The following is a 13,881-nucleotide window of genomic DNA, read 5'->3' as shown; positions in this document are numbered from 1 at the left end:
CTCTTCATACCTGGGCGTGCGTGTGCATTTTTCGTAACTTTGAAGGGGACCTTACGCGACAACCAGCGGCGTATGCGTTTCATCCGTAGGATCGATATATCGTGTTGCCTCAAACTCCGTCGAGCGGTGAAAGCCGCCACGGTTCGGCGACGCCCGCGTCTCTTTCATCGGAGACGTTTGGGTATCGACTTGTTCGAACGTTAGTACCAAGAGACTTAAAGATCAATAAAATATACATATACGATTACCCTGAACGGTGGATCACTTGGCTCGTGGGTCGATGAAGAACGCAGCTAATTGCGCGTCAACGTGTGAACTGTAGGACACATGAACATCGACATTTCGAACGCACATTGCGGTCCACGGATACAATTTCTGGACCACGCCTAGCTGAGGGTCGTTCGCGTAATCAGAATACTGCTTGCGTTGCGTTTCGTCGAATCTTTTTTCCCTACGGTGCTCGAATCTGCCCGCTGTCGTTCATTCTCGAATTAAATTACGAACGTTTCTGAGTTCGGGCGGCACCGAGAAAGGGAGGAAGAGGAGCGATACGCGACGTACGAGTGATCGTTGGACGTTCGTCCAAGTCGTCTGTGGCCGTGCCAAGGCAACCTGCGATTGGCAACGTGTATGCGCGTGCGGGGTGCGTAAACGTATTCACGGAACTCAATGGTGTGTCGATCACGAACTCGCGTGAGTTCCTCGTGGCGTCGTGAGTCGTCCGTTAAATGGACGACCGCCCACGGGAACCGCTTCGTGTTTCAATCGCCGATTTTGTTCCGCGTTCCGAATTCGCACACCCACCACACGCATCGCCTTCGCCTGCCTTTAGCGCACGATACGAACATGCCGCGCGCTCGACGTCATTTAAAATGAATTGTTTTTTTCACGCCGCAAGACCGAGGGAGAATTCTCGGTCGAGAGAGAAGAAATATACAAGAGAGAGAGAGAGAGAGAGAGAGAGAGAGAGAGAGAGAGAGAGAGAGAGAGAGAGAGAGAGAGAGAGCGACATCGTCGTAACGCGAGGGACGATGATGCGCATCCGATCGTTCGAAGTTCTCCTCGTACAGCCCCAGGGTGTTCGATCAGAATAATCCGTTCTCTCCGTTCTCACTGCGCGTGTATACCATGTTTCCGCGAGGGAAGAAAAGATCTCTCGCGCGGACAGTCACTCGAACATAGGCCGTCGTTGCGCCCGTGTAGCGTCGCAACGTTTCTGGCCTGTGACGCGTGTCCGCGCTTCGGAGATCTCCGGAAGCGAAACTCCAATCGGTAACACGCGCGACAAAGGAGAGAGTTTTCAGAGCAGATACGAGAAGATTGGCTCCCCTTTGGCGAGGCTCGAGTTTTTCTTCTACGAGGTGCCGCCTCGGTGCCGCAAGGTACTACTGCCCTACTTCGTGATCATCGAGTGCGTTGGTCACCCCATGTCTTCGTTGCCGAGACAGGACCGCGCGACCAAAAGCCGGTCATCCAGTCCCCGGAAGCGCAGCTTGTGCTACGATCGCATCGTACGCTTTTCCACGCGTGCGTTCCCTTTTATTTCCCGTTCAGGCAGCAGAGAGATTCGTGCGGGCGCTCCAACTTGGTCTGTCCTTCGTTCTGAAGGATCAGGGTAATAAAATCGGGGGAAAAGGAGTCGCTCCGTTTCGATCTCTGCGTGTTACGCGCGCAAGGTTGGGAACCGCTGGAGAGTATAAACAGTTGTTGATCGTTCGCAGGTACGACGATAAAGAGGACGGATGTTGAAGAAACGCCGGTAGCTTGGTCGTCTAGCGAGAGTCTCGTATTTTTTCTTTTATATTTTTTACGAATCTTATATAAAAGAAATACCGACACACGAAAGACATTGGCGAGGTGCATAAAACGCTTCGACGAGAACAACAACGAAGAGAGGTGCGTGTAGTTTTTTCTTGCCGTTTTCTCGAGCGGTAAATCAAAGGATCACTCTGTCGGAGATGGACGAAAGTTCTTTTCGTCGTCTGCCTTCCCCGTTCGCCGATGCTCTCTCCTCGTCTTGTATATATTATACATACGAATCTCTTTTTACCTTCTCTCCGTAAGCGAACTCGATGTCACGAATGAATTTCGTGCGTCACGTAGAGACGACCTCGGATTAGGTGAGATTACCCGCTGAATTTAAGCATATTACTAAGCGGAGGAAAAGAAACTAACCAGAATTTCCTTAGTAGCTGCGAGCGAACAGGAATGAGCCCAGCACTGAATCCCGCGGTTCCGCCGCTGGGAAATGTAGTGTTCGGGAGGATCCGTTTATCCCGAGACAACGAACCGCGTCCAAGTCCATCTTGAATGGGGCCATTTACCCACAGGGGGGTAAGGGCCAGGCTCGTAGCGACCGGTACGCGTTTCGGGAGGATTTCTCCTTAGAGTCGGGTTGCTTGAGAGTGCAGTCCTAAGTGGGTGCTAAATTCCATCTAAGGCTAAATACGACCACGAGACCGATAGCGAACAAGTACCGTGAGGGAAAGTTGAAAAGAACTTTGAAGAGAGAGTTCAAGAGTACGTGAAACCGTTCAGGGGTAAACCTGAGAAACCCAAAAGATCGAATGGAGAGATTCATCGACGACGATACTGGTTCCCGATGGCGCGCGATGCCCCGGTGGTACCCTCGCGGTTCCACAGCGAGCGGCACGCCGTCGTCGGCGAACGTTCCGGTGATGTAGTCGTACACTTCTCCCCTAGTAGAACGTCGCGACCCGTTGCGCGTCGGTCTACAGACCGAGTGGGCGCCTGTGGCGTCGCAATCTTGCGCACGCGACAGACCCTCGGTCGCCCGGCCGGCTGCGCGACAGTACTCGTACGGTATCGGGCCGCAACCAATCCATTCTCGAATGTATGTGCGTCTAGCCCGACGCAAGCTCGGTCAGACTACCCGGTGGTACGGACTTTGCGCCGGCGCCGGGCCTGGCCAGCTGTTAGCAGGCGGTGTCCTCGGAATGGCCAAGCTTCGAATTACCGGTCGGCGACGCTACTGCTTTGGGTACTCTCAGGAACCGTCTTGAAACACGGACCAAGGAGTCTAACATGTGCGCGAACCATTGGGATTATTAAAACCTAAAGGCGAAATGAAAGTGAAAGTCGGCCTTTACGTCGACCAAGGGAGGACGAGCCGCGTACCCATGCGGCCTCGCACTTCCGGGGCGTCTCGTTCTCATCGCGAGAAGGGGCGCACCTAGAGTGGACCCGGAACTGGGTATAGGGGTGAAAGACTAATCGAACCATCTAGTAGCTGGTTCCCTCTGAAGTTTCCCTCAGGATAGCTGGCACTCAAAGAGACATACTTGAACATATGTGCGATGAGTCTCATCTGGTAAAATGAATGACTAGAGCCCTTGGGGTCGAAACGACCTCAACCTATTCTCAAACTTCAAATGGGTGAGACCTCTGGCTTGCTTGAACGAACTTGAATTATGAAGCCATGAGATCTCGGATCAGAGTGTCAAGTGGGCCAATTTTGATAAGCAGAACTGGCGCTGTGGGATGAACCAAACGCAGAATTAAGGCGCCAAAGTCGACGCTTATGGGATACCATGAAAGGTGTTGGTTGCTTAAGACAGCAGGACGGTGGCCATGGAAGTTGGAATCCTTTAAGGAGTGTGTAACAACTCACCTGCCGAAACAACTAGCCCTGAAAATGGATGGCGCTGAAGCGTCGCGCCTATACTCCGCCGTCAGTGGCAAGTGGGAAGGCACGCGAAAGCATTTCGGTCCTTCATAAAGCTCTGATGAGTAGGAGGGTCGCGGCGGTGTGCGCAGAAGGGTCTGGGCGTCAGCTTGCCTGGAGTCGCCGTCGGTGCAGATCTTGGTGGTAGTAGCAAATACTCCAGCGTGGACCTGGAGGACTGATGTGGAGAAGGGTTTCGTGTGAACAGCCGTTGCACACGAGTCAGTCGATCCTAAGCCCTAAGAGAAATCTTACGTAAATGTGGTGTACTAAAAGCAACAATCTTGAAGGAACAATACACAAAAATAAAGTGCGCGAAAGACACACACCCATTGGGCGAAAGGGAATCCGGTTCCTATTCCGTAACCCGGCAGCGGAACCGTATACCAATCCGGGCCCTCATAAGAGTGTTCGTCGGGGTAACCCAAAATGACCTGGAGACGCCGTCGGGAGGTGCGGGGAGAGTTTTGTTTTCTGTATAAGCGTGCGAGTTCCCTGGAAACCTCTAGTAGGTAGATAGGGTTTGGAACGCGAAGAGCACCGCAGTTGCGGCGATGTTCGCATCTTCCCCTCGGACCTTGAAAATCCAGGAGAGGGCCACGTGGAGGTGTCGCGCCGGTTCGTACTCATATCCGCAGCAGGTCTCCAAGGTAAAGAGCCTCTAGTCGATAGATTAATGTAGGTAAGGGAAGTCGGCAAATTGAATCCGTAACTTCGGAATAAGGACTGGCTTTGAGGAGCGGGGCGTGTCGGGCTTGGTCGGGAAGTGGGTTTGGCTGACGTGCCGGGCCTGGGCGAGCTGAACGGGCCGCTGCTTCGTGCATGCGTAACCCGGAATCTGAGCTCGGTCCCGTGCCTTGGCCTCCCACGGATCTTCTTTGCTGCGAGGCTTCAGCGGCCGTTCGCCGTAGTTATCGTCCTCTTCGGCCGCCATTCAACGCTCAGCTCAGAACTGGCACGGACTAGGGGAATCCGACTGTTTAATTAAAACAAAGCATTGCGATGGCCCCCAAGGGTGTTTGCGCAATGTGATTTCTGCCCAGTGCTCTGAATGTCAACGTGAAGAAATTCAAAAAAGCGCGGGTAAACGGCAGGAGTAACTATGACTCTCTTAAGGATGCCCGCGGCTTCATCGGCGCCTTCCCTCCGGCTCAGCCGCCCGATTCTTAGGAATCGGACGTTGCCCGCCTCCCACCTCGTGGAGGCGCCTTACATCGAGTGGCGCCGATGGATCCGCATACATTCTTTCGAGAGTTATAGTTACAGGGGTAGGATGCGTCTCAAATAGCCTCTCCTACCCAAGTCGTACGTCGTACCTCCTATAGGTTCTCGCCGGTAACATGGTTCCCCCTCCCTGGAGGGGTGCCATGGAGAAACGGCGTGCGGCGTTAGCGGCTCTTGGGGGTTGCCAATCCTCTCGAGTCCTATTTGTGTTGGCCCAAGGACTAAAACCAAGCCTCGGATGAACAAATCAAACGGTGAGCGCTCTGGCTCTGCCGTTCCAACACACAGTAGCTCTGGGAACGAAGAAATCTCATCCCACGCTTTATCTCAGCCCTCCGGAGTATCATGTCGCTTTCCGGGATGCCCGAGAACATTTGGAAAAGCTATTGGGAGGTCCCTACATGAGAAGAAGGCCCATCCCAACTGGTATGACCAGTTGTGCAAGAAAGAGCCAGTGAAGGCTCGGTGGAATGAACAAGAGCATACGCTTCTGGCGCGTAAGGAAGCAGAGCTGTCTGTCCAGGGTGTACGCAATATTAATCAAGCGTTAGCTAAGGTGTTCACCGATCGATCGTATGACTCTATCAAGTCGCATAGGAAACAAGAGCAGTACAAAAAGTTAGTGCAAAAATTTGTTCTTGAGATGGAATCATCAACATCTGTTATTCCGGAACTGCCTATGGAGGACCGATCGGATTGTACCAACTATGATCAGGAGATCATAAATCACCTCAATCTCCTAGACATTCCATCTACGCAGGATTTCAGATCCGCTACGCTAGTGGATATATACGACTCCCTTGGGGGCAACGAAGCAGGAGATCTTCAAGTGCTTAACGCTCTATCTGCTTGACACGTTTCCGGCGCGGAAACTGAAACAGAAGCCTGACATCGAAACACCTGTCAACACGAGCTTGTCACGTAGGAAGATGCGAAGAGCGGAATATGCACGTATACAGGACCTGAAATATATCCTGAATAACAGGACGCGAAACCCCGCCCGATGTGTGCACTCCCTTCTGAAAGAGCATCGTCTGGAGCAGTCACCTCAGAAGGAAGTTATGGTCCCATTTTGGGAAAAGCTTCTGACCGAAACGTCGGATTCTTACCCCGATGGTGCGCAGGAGCGACAAGTGGAGAGCGATCTATGGGCCCCAGTAACAGAGAAAGAAATAAGATCTTCCTTTCCTAGAGTGACTACTGCGGCTGGTCCTGATGGTATTACGGCAAGGCTTCTTCGAAAGATACCCGTTTGGGTGATCGAAAGGATATTAAACATCATGATGTGGTGCAGGAGACTCCCAAAACACCTCACGGAGTCTACTACCACATTTATCCCGAAGAAGTCGGACCCTGATAGCCCCGCCGATTTTCGACCAATAACAATTTCGTCTGTTCTCGTCCGTATTTTACACAAAATACTGGCGAAAAGGATGGCGGCCAAGATACCACTTGTTCAGCGGCAGAGGTTCTTCCGTGAATCAGATGGGTGCTCAGAAAATATATTCCTCCTCGATGTGGCGCTTAGATATCATCATCAGCGCAATAAGCCCTTATATCTGGCATCGATTGATGTGGCCAAAGCCTTTGATTCGGTATCACATCAAACCATCAGACATACATTACAGCTGTATGGAGCATCGGCACCGCTGATTGACTGCATTAAGGACGTCTATGACACCAACGTTACTCGGTTGGTATGTGGAACGTGGACATCGCATCTGATCCACCCACAACGAGATGTAAAGCAAGGTGATCCGCTATCGCCCTTCCTATTCAATCTTGTAATGGATCGATTATGGAAGAAGCTTCCGCCTGAAGTAGGCATTGAAATAGGCGACATGAAGATCAATGAAGCAGCTTTTGCGGATGACCTTTTGCTATTTGCATCCACCAAGTCTGGAATGCAATTGGCTCTGGACACCACCTCAGAGTTCCTCCAAAGTTGTGGAATGTCCATTAACGCGGCCAAATCGTTAACGGTTGTCCTTACGTCGGTTCCACACGAAAAGAAAACGATAGTGGAAGCAAGTCTCTCTTTCTCATGTGGTGGAAGGAAGCTTCCTACGCTCAAACGGACGGACCAATGGAAATACCTTGGTGTTCCATTCACTCCTGATGGGCGAGTGGCAGTGAATCCCAGTCCACAGTTAGCTGTCACGATGAAGACATTAACATCTGCTCCACTTAAGCCACAACAACGGCTCTTTGCGTTAAGAACTGTGGTACTACCCGGGCTGCAACACGTATTGGCGTTAGGTGCTATGAGAATAGGGGTGCTAAATAAGATCGATAAGATGGTAAGGCAAGCTGCAAGGAACTGTTTGCGTCTCCCATCCGATACGAATATAGCCTATTTTCACGCGAATGTTGGCGATGGTGGCCTCGGATTACCGTCCATGAGGTGGGAAATGCCTAAACAGCGCCTGGCCCGACTCACCGCACTACCACTATCAGACGATGCCAGGCAAACAGCTTCTGGACGCTTCCTCGAAAATGAGATTGCCGTAGCAGAGAGGCGTCTTACGGTGGATGGAGCTCTACTCAGAACATCAGAGTCACTCAGGAAGCGATGGGCGAACAAGCTCTATGCGACGGTAGATGGTAGTCCTTTGAAAGAGTCATGCAAAACCCCACAACAACACCGGTGGGTCTTTGAAGGAAATAGGTTTTTAACGGGTAAAGATTTTATTAATCTTTGCCGTCTCAAGATAAATGCATTACCAACTCGCTCTAGAACATCAAGAGGTCGTACTCGAGACAGAAGATATCGTGCAGGTTGTCCTGAACCGGAAACGCTAAACCATGTGCTGCAGTGTTGCCATCGAACACATGATGCCAGAATAAAAAGACATAACGCCATACCTAATTACGTCGCGAGGGAACTTAGGACGAAGGGGTACGAAGTTGAGGAAGAACCCCACATTCAGACGGAAGAAGGTTTAAGAAAGCCGGACATCATCGCTAAGAACGGAAATGATGAGGCAGTTGTTATCGATGCGCAGGTCAACAGCGAACAAACGGATCTAAACAAGGCACACCTGAAGAAAATGAATTATTATAAGAAGAACAGCAGCTTGATAGAAGCTATTAAAAAACGGTATAACACGTAAACGGTGGTCTTTGAAACGATAACACTGTCTAGCAGAGGGATATGGGGACCTCATTCCGCCAAAGGCCCGTTAAATAGGAAAATTATACGCAAGACCGAGCACAAAGTAATATCAACGAGGGTACTTGTAGGGGGACTCAATGCTTACCGGAGGTTTAACGCTACCACTAGTATGACATGGAGGCGGGTAGACGTGGGATAGAGAAGTCTTTGTTCTCGATAGGTGTGCCTGCGTATCAGGCATAATGTCACGGTGACTTTGACTCTTTATAGGGCACCGTGATTAAAAAAAAAATAAAAAAAAATTAAAAAAAAAAAAAATAGAGGTCTCCTAGAACACCTCTGGGCCTCTTACTGCACAAGAAGCGCCCATTTCCTGAGCTCCCTGAGCATCACTTTCATTCGTTCTTCTATCCATAAAAGATTTTGACTAAGTTTGGAAAGATTTACGTCCCTTGCTACGAGTACACGTCTTACTGCGCGTGTCGCTCACTTCTTGATGTCTCCTCCGTACCTTGGGCCCACCCTTTCTGTGAGTGGAGTCGGATGCTCCCACTCCCCATATAGGTAGCCGGTATACATTCGGATACTCATGCGTTTGCGTAACGCACGAAGCAATCCGTGGCACTCAGCTCTACATCCTTTTTCTTCTTCCCTATCCTCTAGTAGCTTCCGCTTGTAGTTACCGATTATCTGGATTGGCACGTGTGACAGGTCCCAGATATCACGGGGCTCCGCTAAAATGAAAGGGCTGCTAGGTGGCACTGGTTGCACCGGAGCGACTTCCACGAAGGATGAATGGGCATCCCCAACTAGTGTGGATTCCCTTATCCCCCAGGTCGACGCTAATTGACTCAACATTTTGCTCCTCTCAATTCCCCTGAGTTCCCACCCGATCCTGGCGAACCTATCTTCCCACGCTCCCAGGTCTTTTTTAACTACGCGTAGCTCCTTCCTCATCTCCATTGTGTACAGTAATCCGTTGCTCTAATCCTCGAGCCAGGCGCCCATCCTGTTGCAACGGTCTACTCCGCAGCCGCCCAGTGCACTAGGTGTTAGTGCGTATGCTGCACATTTGGCTTTTTCTAAGCCCTGGGCCTCAGCAAACTCTAGGTACAGCTCGGCACACCCCTTGGGAGAACCGGTTCTTAGTGACAGTAGATGCCACTGACTTAAAGCCGAATAAAGTGGCTCTCCCGGTGTTAGCGGAGATGCCTGCACCGCGTTACGGAACCGGATATTCACGAAACTCCTCGCTAGATATCCGGTTACCTCGTCGCATTCATAACTTCTCCGCAAGAACTCCACTCTCCCTAAGGATATATAGGTCTTTAGGGGGTGTACCTCGTAACCTATGTGCTGGTAACAATCGATAATTTTTTGGATGAACGGCAGTGAAGTGGTGGCGAATATAACGTCGTCACCCTGAGCGTAGAAGTGCTCTACGCTCTGGCGTCCGCCCACTATCACTTCCGCCACCCTTTTAATAGCTCGAAAACTGCAGATGTTAAGCAGTTCGAGGCCCACAACTCCACGGTATTCTTGACAACCTCCACAACCAAGGCCTCCTCCTTGGGTGTGAGTGCAGCATAGCCTAGAGACTCAGTCTCCCATCTTTTCAGTGTTCCGCCACCGATCCCTTGTTTCCGTAGGGCTTGAGCTACTGCCGTAGCCCACCTCCTGTTTGCCCCTCCGCTCCCCAAGACGCCCATGATGCGGGCGGGGTCGTCTTTGATTTGTACTGCAATCGCCATTGCTCGTACGCTGAGTGATTTTCTCTTTTTTACTGGCCTGGTCTTTGGCCTTTTTTCATCGGGTCCCTCCTCTCGAGCACCCTGCTTACCGGGCGGCATCTTCCCGGCATCTTTCGCTGCTGAATTGCGAAATACTGCGCCATCCACCTCCTCCTCGGTGGCGGCGGCCAATCTGGCAGCCCGATCTTCCCAGATCGTAGGCTGCCTCCAATTGGCAATTGTGGGCAGAACAGGCCCAGCCCCGTTCATCGCGGCCCACGTAACGAGACGACTCATCTCGGATGTCGGCGAACCACTCTCTGTACACGCATGCGTCAGCATTCCGTTATTGAAACGCTCGACGTCCCCCGTGAAATACTGTTTCACGTTCTCCGGTTCTGGGCTACTGTGTGAATCTCCCAGTTCTACCCCCGGCCCGGATACGGTGGCACACCTTTGGGGCTTGTGCTGAACTGGCGCCGGAGCCACATCCCTGATGATCTTCCTAGGAGGGGCGGCTTCTTTCGGCTCTTTCTTCTCCTTAGGCTTGGGAGTCGGCGGCACGTGTTTCCGCTTGGCTGCTACCCCCTGCATCTGGTACTGCTTGATGATATCGGCAGGTACCTCCATTCGAGTAACTGGTCCCAGGGGCACGGGTCCACACTCTTCGTCACTACTCGATTCTTCCCCGTCCCAATTCGCACCGGCCCGTATAGCACGTAGCCTGGCTATTAGGTTGGGGTCCATCGCTCCGGATCTGTTACGACGCATCGCACAACTTTCATTTCGGAAAAAGTCACTACTACTAATAAGAACGAGATTAATTAGATATTAGGTCACTATCAACTAACAACTAACTAAAGACTATACTAACTTAACCGCTACAGAACATAAACACACTATAAGTAAGTATTTAAGAAAAAACCCGTTAGAGGCTAATGAGGGTTGCTATCACCCGTTGTATGCTGCCTGTTAACGGCAAAAGGGGCCGAAGTGCCCGCTATGGCCTCTCTCAATAGTCGATTTACTCAGATTTTACTCCTTTCGATCAACCGAAAGGCCTTCACCAATGAAGATAAGAAAAGGTAAGAGTAAAAACTCTATGTAAACCTTGAAATGTTTGAGAAATCTTCTTTAACAATTTTTTGGGAACGCTCAGTGGGGGGGGGGGGGGGGTAATCCGCTTCCCCACTTGGCGGGAGTAACTATGACTCTCTTAAGGGTACCCGCGGCTCCATCGGCGCCTTCCCTCCGGCTCTGCCGCCCGATTCTTATGAATCGGACGTTGCCCGGCTCCCACCTCGTGGAGGTGCGGAGGGATAGGGAGTGGCCTTTACATCGAGTGGCGCTGATGGATCCGCGTGCACGCTTAAGAGAGTCATAGTTACCTGGGTCGGTGATACGCAATATAGACCTTTCATTAGGTCCTTTAGCCTCTCCCGACTCTAGCTGGTCCTCTACCTCCCATAGGTACCGCCGCTAACACGTGATCCGGTCAGATGGTTGACTTATTGGTTGATTATCTGGCTGAAGCATGTGGCTAAATGAGGTCCAGCAACAACCGGTAAACTGTGCCGTAAGTTAAGAGTACAAATTAAGATCTGTATTGTACTGGCTAGATAGCTAGAAATACTGTACTTTGGCAGTAAACAAAATTTTGATTCAGCACCAAGGTGCGCCCGGTTGTATTTTGATGCAGACAATCGCAGATGTATGGACAAGAGAGGAAACGTGGGGACTTGATGTATCGATTTCACATTTATTATTAGAAACAAATAATGGACACAGTTAATGATGCCTCGACACGAGCGAATCAGGTTCCATTTCGCTCGTGGCGGATTTATCCGCTACTGATCAGGGAACCATTGTTGACGCCCTGGCGAGTAAACGGACTACGAATTCGGCCATACAATTTAAAATAGAGTTACTACTCACTCCGAACTCGACATGTAGCTGTTGTCTCCAAAAGGGCATGCATATTGGCCTGTTAAATATGAGGACCTAAAATCGCAAATCACCCAGTATCATAAACAAGAATTAATACATTATATTTGCAGTAAATGCCTTCGACAGTTTAAAGGCATTCATAATTGGGTATGCCATTACCCGAAATGTAAGGGGCCGCCTGATACCTCGTTACCGTACTCCTGTGAGCACTGTGAACTCAGATTTAATTCACAAAGTGGCCTCTCGACCCATGAACGTAGTAAACATCCAGAAGTTCGGAACCAAAAACGAATGCTACAAATGAAAAGCAAAAAAACTGGTGGTCGTAAAGCGTATGAGTGGACCCAAGATGAAGTTAATCTGCTGATCGAACGTAGGCGAAGGTTTCAGAATAAGCGCCAAATTAATAAAGAAATTCAGAAATTTCTATCATCTACATCTTGTAAGCAAATTAGCGACAAGAGGCGGCGACTTAGAGCTAACAGTACAGCACAAGTTGAGTGTTCGAGTTCCGAGTCTGAAGAAGAAATATATCTTAGTGCTAATGAAGACGAGCCACAAGAAATGATAAATATAAGTACAACCGTGAGTGATAATGAGTGGAATTCCTTTATTTTAGACTATATTAAAACTATTGAACTACCAGAAGGCTCAAAATTCGAAAGAGCAAATATTGAATTGGACGCTATATTAACTGAGTTAAATGCAAATGAAGTTATAAATGTAAATATTAAGGAAAAAATAGAGCAATTTATAGATAAAACACTTAAGCCTGTGTTAATACATCGTAGTGTCGTAGATACATCAAGCGGAAATAAAAATAAAAGCAAAAATAATAGGGCTAATAAACAAAAACGGAATCGAATGAATACTAGGCAGTCATCCGATCCCCATTCAACCAATCATGCCTCTAGAAAGCGTTTTGCCTACACAAGGTGTCAAGAGTTGTTTAAAAAATGCCCAAAACGCCTAGCTGATTACGCTATTAAAGGAGATTCTTCTTTTATGACGGATAGATCTACTTTACCCCAAGCTTCGGTAGTAGATCAATTTTATAAGAAATTATGGGAAGCAACCAACCCACAGAGTAATTATATGCCAATAAACAGCGATAGGCGAAGCATGATGGAAGTTTGCCCTAATATGTCGGTTCAAGATGTAATAGATAGATTAAAACGAACTAACTTTACTTCAGCAGCAGGTACCGATGGAGTAAAGAGAATTCATCTTGTTAAAAAAGGTACGCCAGAAATCTTAACTAAATTATTTAATATACTTTTGCGATGAGAATATTACCCTCGAGTTTGGAAAATTAACAGAACTACTTTAATTCCTAAGGTTAACTCAGATTTAAATAATGTTAAAAATTGGCGTCCAATTACAATCGGGCCAATTATAGCCAGAATCTTCTCAGGAATTTTGGACAAAAAGTTAGGACAGTTTATTAATATTAATATTCGTCAAAAAGGATTTACTCGTGAAGACGGATGCAGATGTAATGTTTCAATACTTACGGACGCTATTCAAGTAATGAAAAGTGTGAACGGAGGAGTGGTAACAATAGTGGATATTGCAAAAGCGTTTGATACCGTGCCGCATCAAGCAATTCTTAAACAACTAGATAGAGCAAGGGTTCCTAGTTACTTATGTAATATTATTGCCGACATGTATAATGATTGTTCAACGCGTATTACGTGCGCTAATGGTGAAAAAACCGTAATAAATCTTAAGCGCCGTGTAAAGCAGGGAGACCCGCTCTCTCCCTTCTTATTTAACATTGTACTCGATCCATTTTTGAATCAACTCCAGGAACATAATGACGGTATTGAAATAGGAGGTAAAAATTTGTAGGTTCTAGCCTTTGCAGATGATATCGTCCTTCTGGCAAAAAGTAAAGAAGCGGCACGTCGTCAAATAAATACTTTAAGTAAGATTTTAAAGCAGTTAAATATGGAATTATCAGTTCCTAAATGTGCTACATTTCAAATTGTACATAGTAGAAGGTCATGGTATATTGAAGATCCATCTATAATGGTTAATAATGAAAAAATCCCCTATATTGAACCAGACAACACTTTTAATTATTTAGGTACAAAATTTAGCTCCTGGGGTGTATTAGAAAAGAATGTCTCAGGTCCCCTTTTACTTAAGGGGAGGTCCCCTTTTACTTTCCCCTTAGA

General features: G+C 48.7%; 1 protein-coding gene and 1 non-coding gene across 2 annotated transcripts in view; both read left to right on the top strand.

The window, feature by feature from the left end:
* The first annotated feature begins 245 nt into the window (after window positions 1-245).
* Window positions 246-400, top strand: LOC143432380 (5.8S ribosomal RNA). Its single transcript, XR_013102998.1, has one exon. It is a non-coding gene; the product is annotated as a 5.8S ribosomal RNA (ribosomal RNA).
* Window positions 401-11,288: 10,888 nt separating this feature from the next.
* Window positions 11,289-13,881, top strand: part of LOC143432377 (uncharacterized) — a 3,722-nt gene continuing 1,129 nt past the window's right edge. Inside the window, exons 1-6 of the mRNA XM_076909067.1 lie at window positions 11,289-11,330; window positions 11,374-11,388; window positions 11,524-11,637; window positions 11,708-12,941; window positions 12,990-13,417; window positions 13,553-13,857. Of these exons, the coding sequence (XP_076765182.1) occupies window positions 11,289-11,330; window positions 11,374-11,388; window positions 11,524-11,637; window positions 11,708-12,941; window positions 12,990-13,417; window positions 13,553-13,857 (2,138 nt within the window). The remainder of the gene's footprint in view (window positions 11,331-11,373; window positions 11,389-11,523; window positions 11,638-11,707; window positions 12,942-12,989; window positions 13,418-13,552; window positions 13,858-13,881) is intronic.

Source organism: Xylocopa sonorina, unplaced genomic scaffold (assembly GCF_050948175.1).
Source record: "Xylocopa sonorina isolate GNS202 unplaced genomic scaffold, iyXylSono1_principal scaffold0113, whole genome shotgun sequence".
Taxonomy (NCBI): Eukaryota; Metazoa; Arthropoda; class Insecta; order Hymenoptera; family Apidae; genus Xylocopa; species Xylocopa sonorina.
Note: the sequence above shows the minus strand (reverse complement) of the source record. Positions and strands in the feature narration are given on the sequence as shown.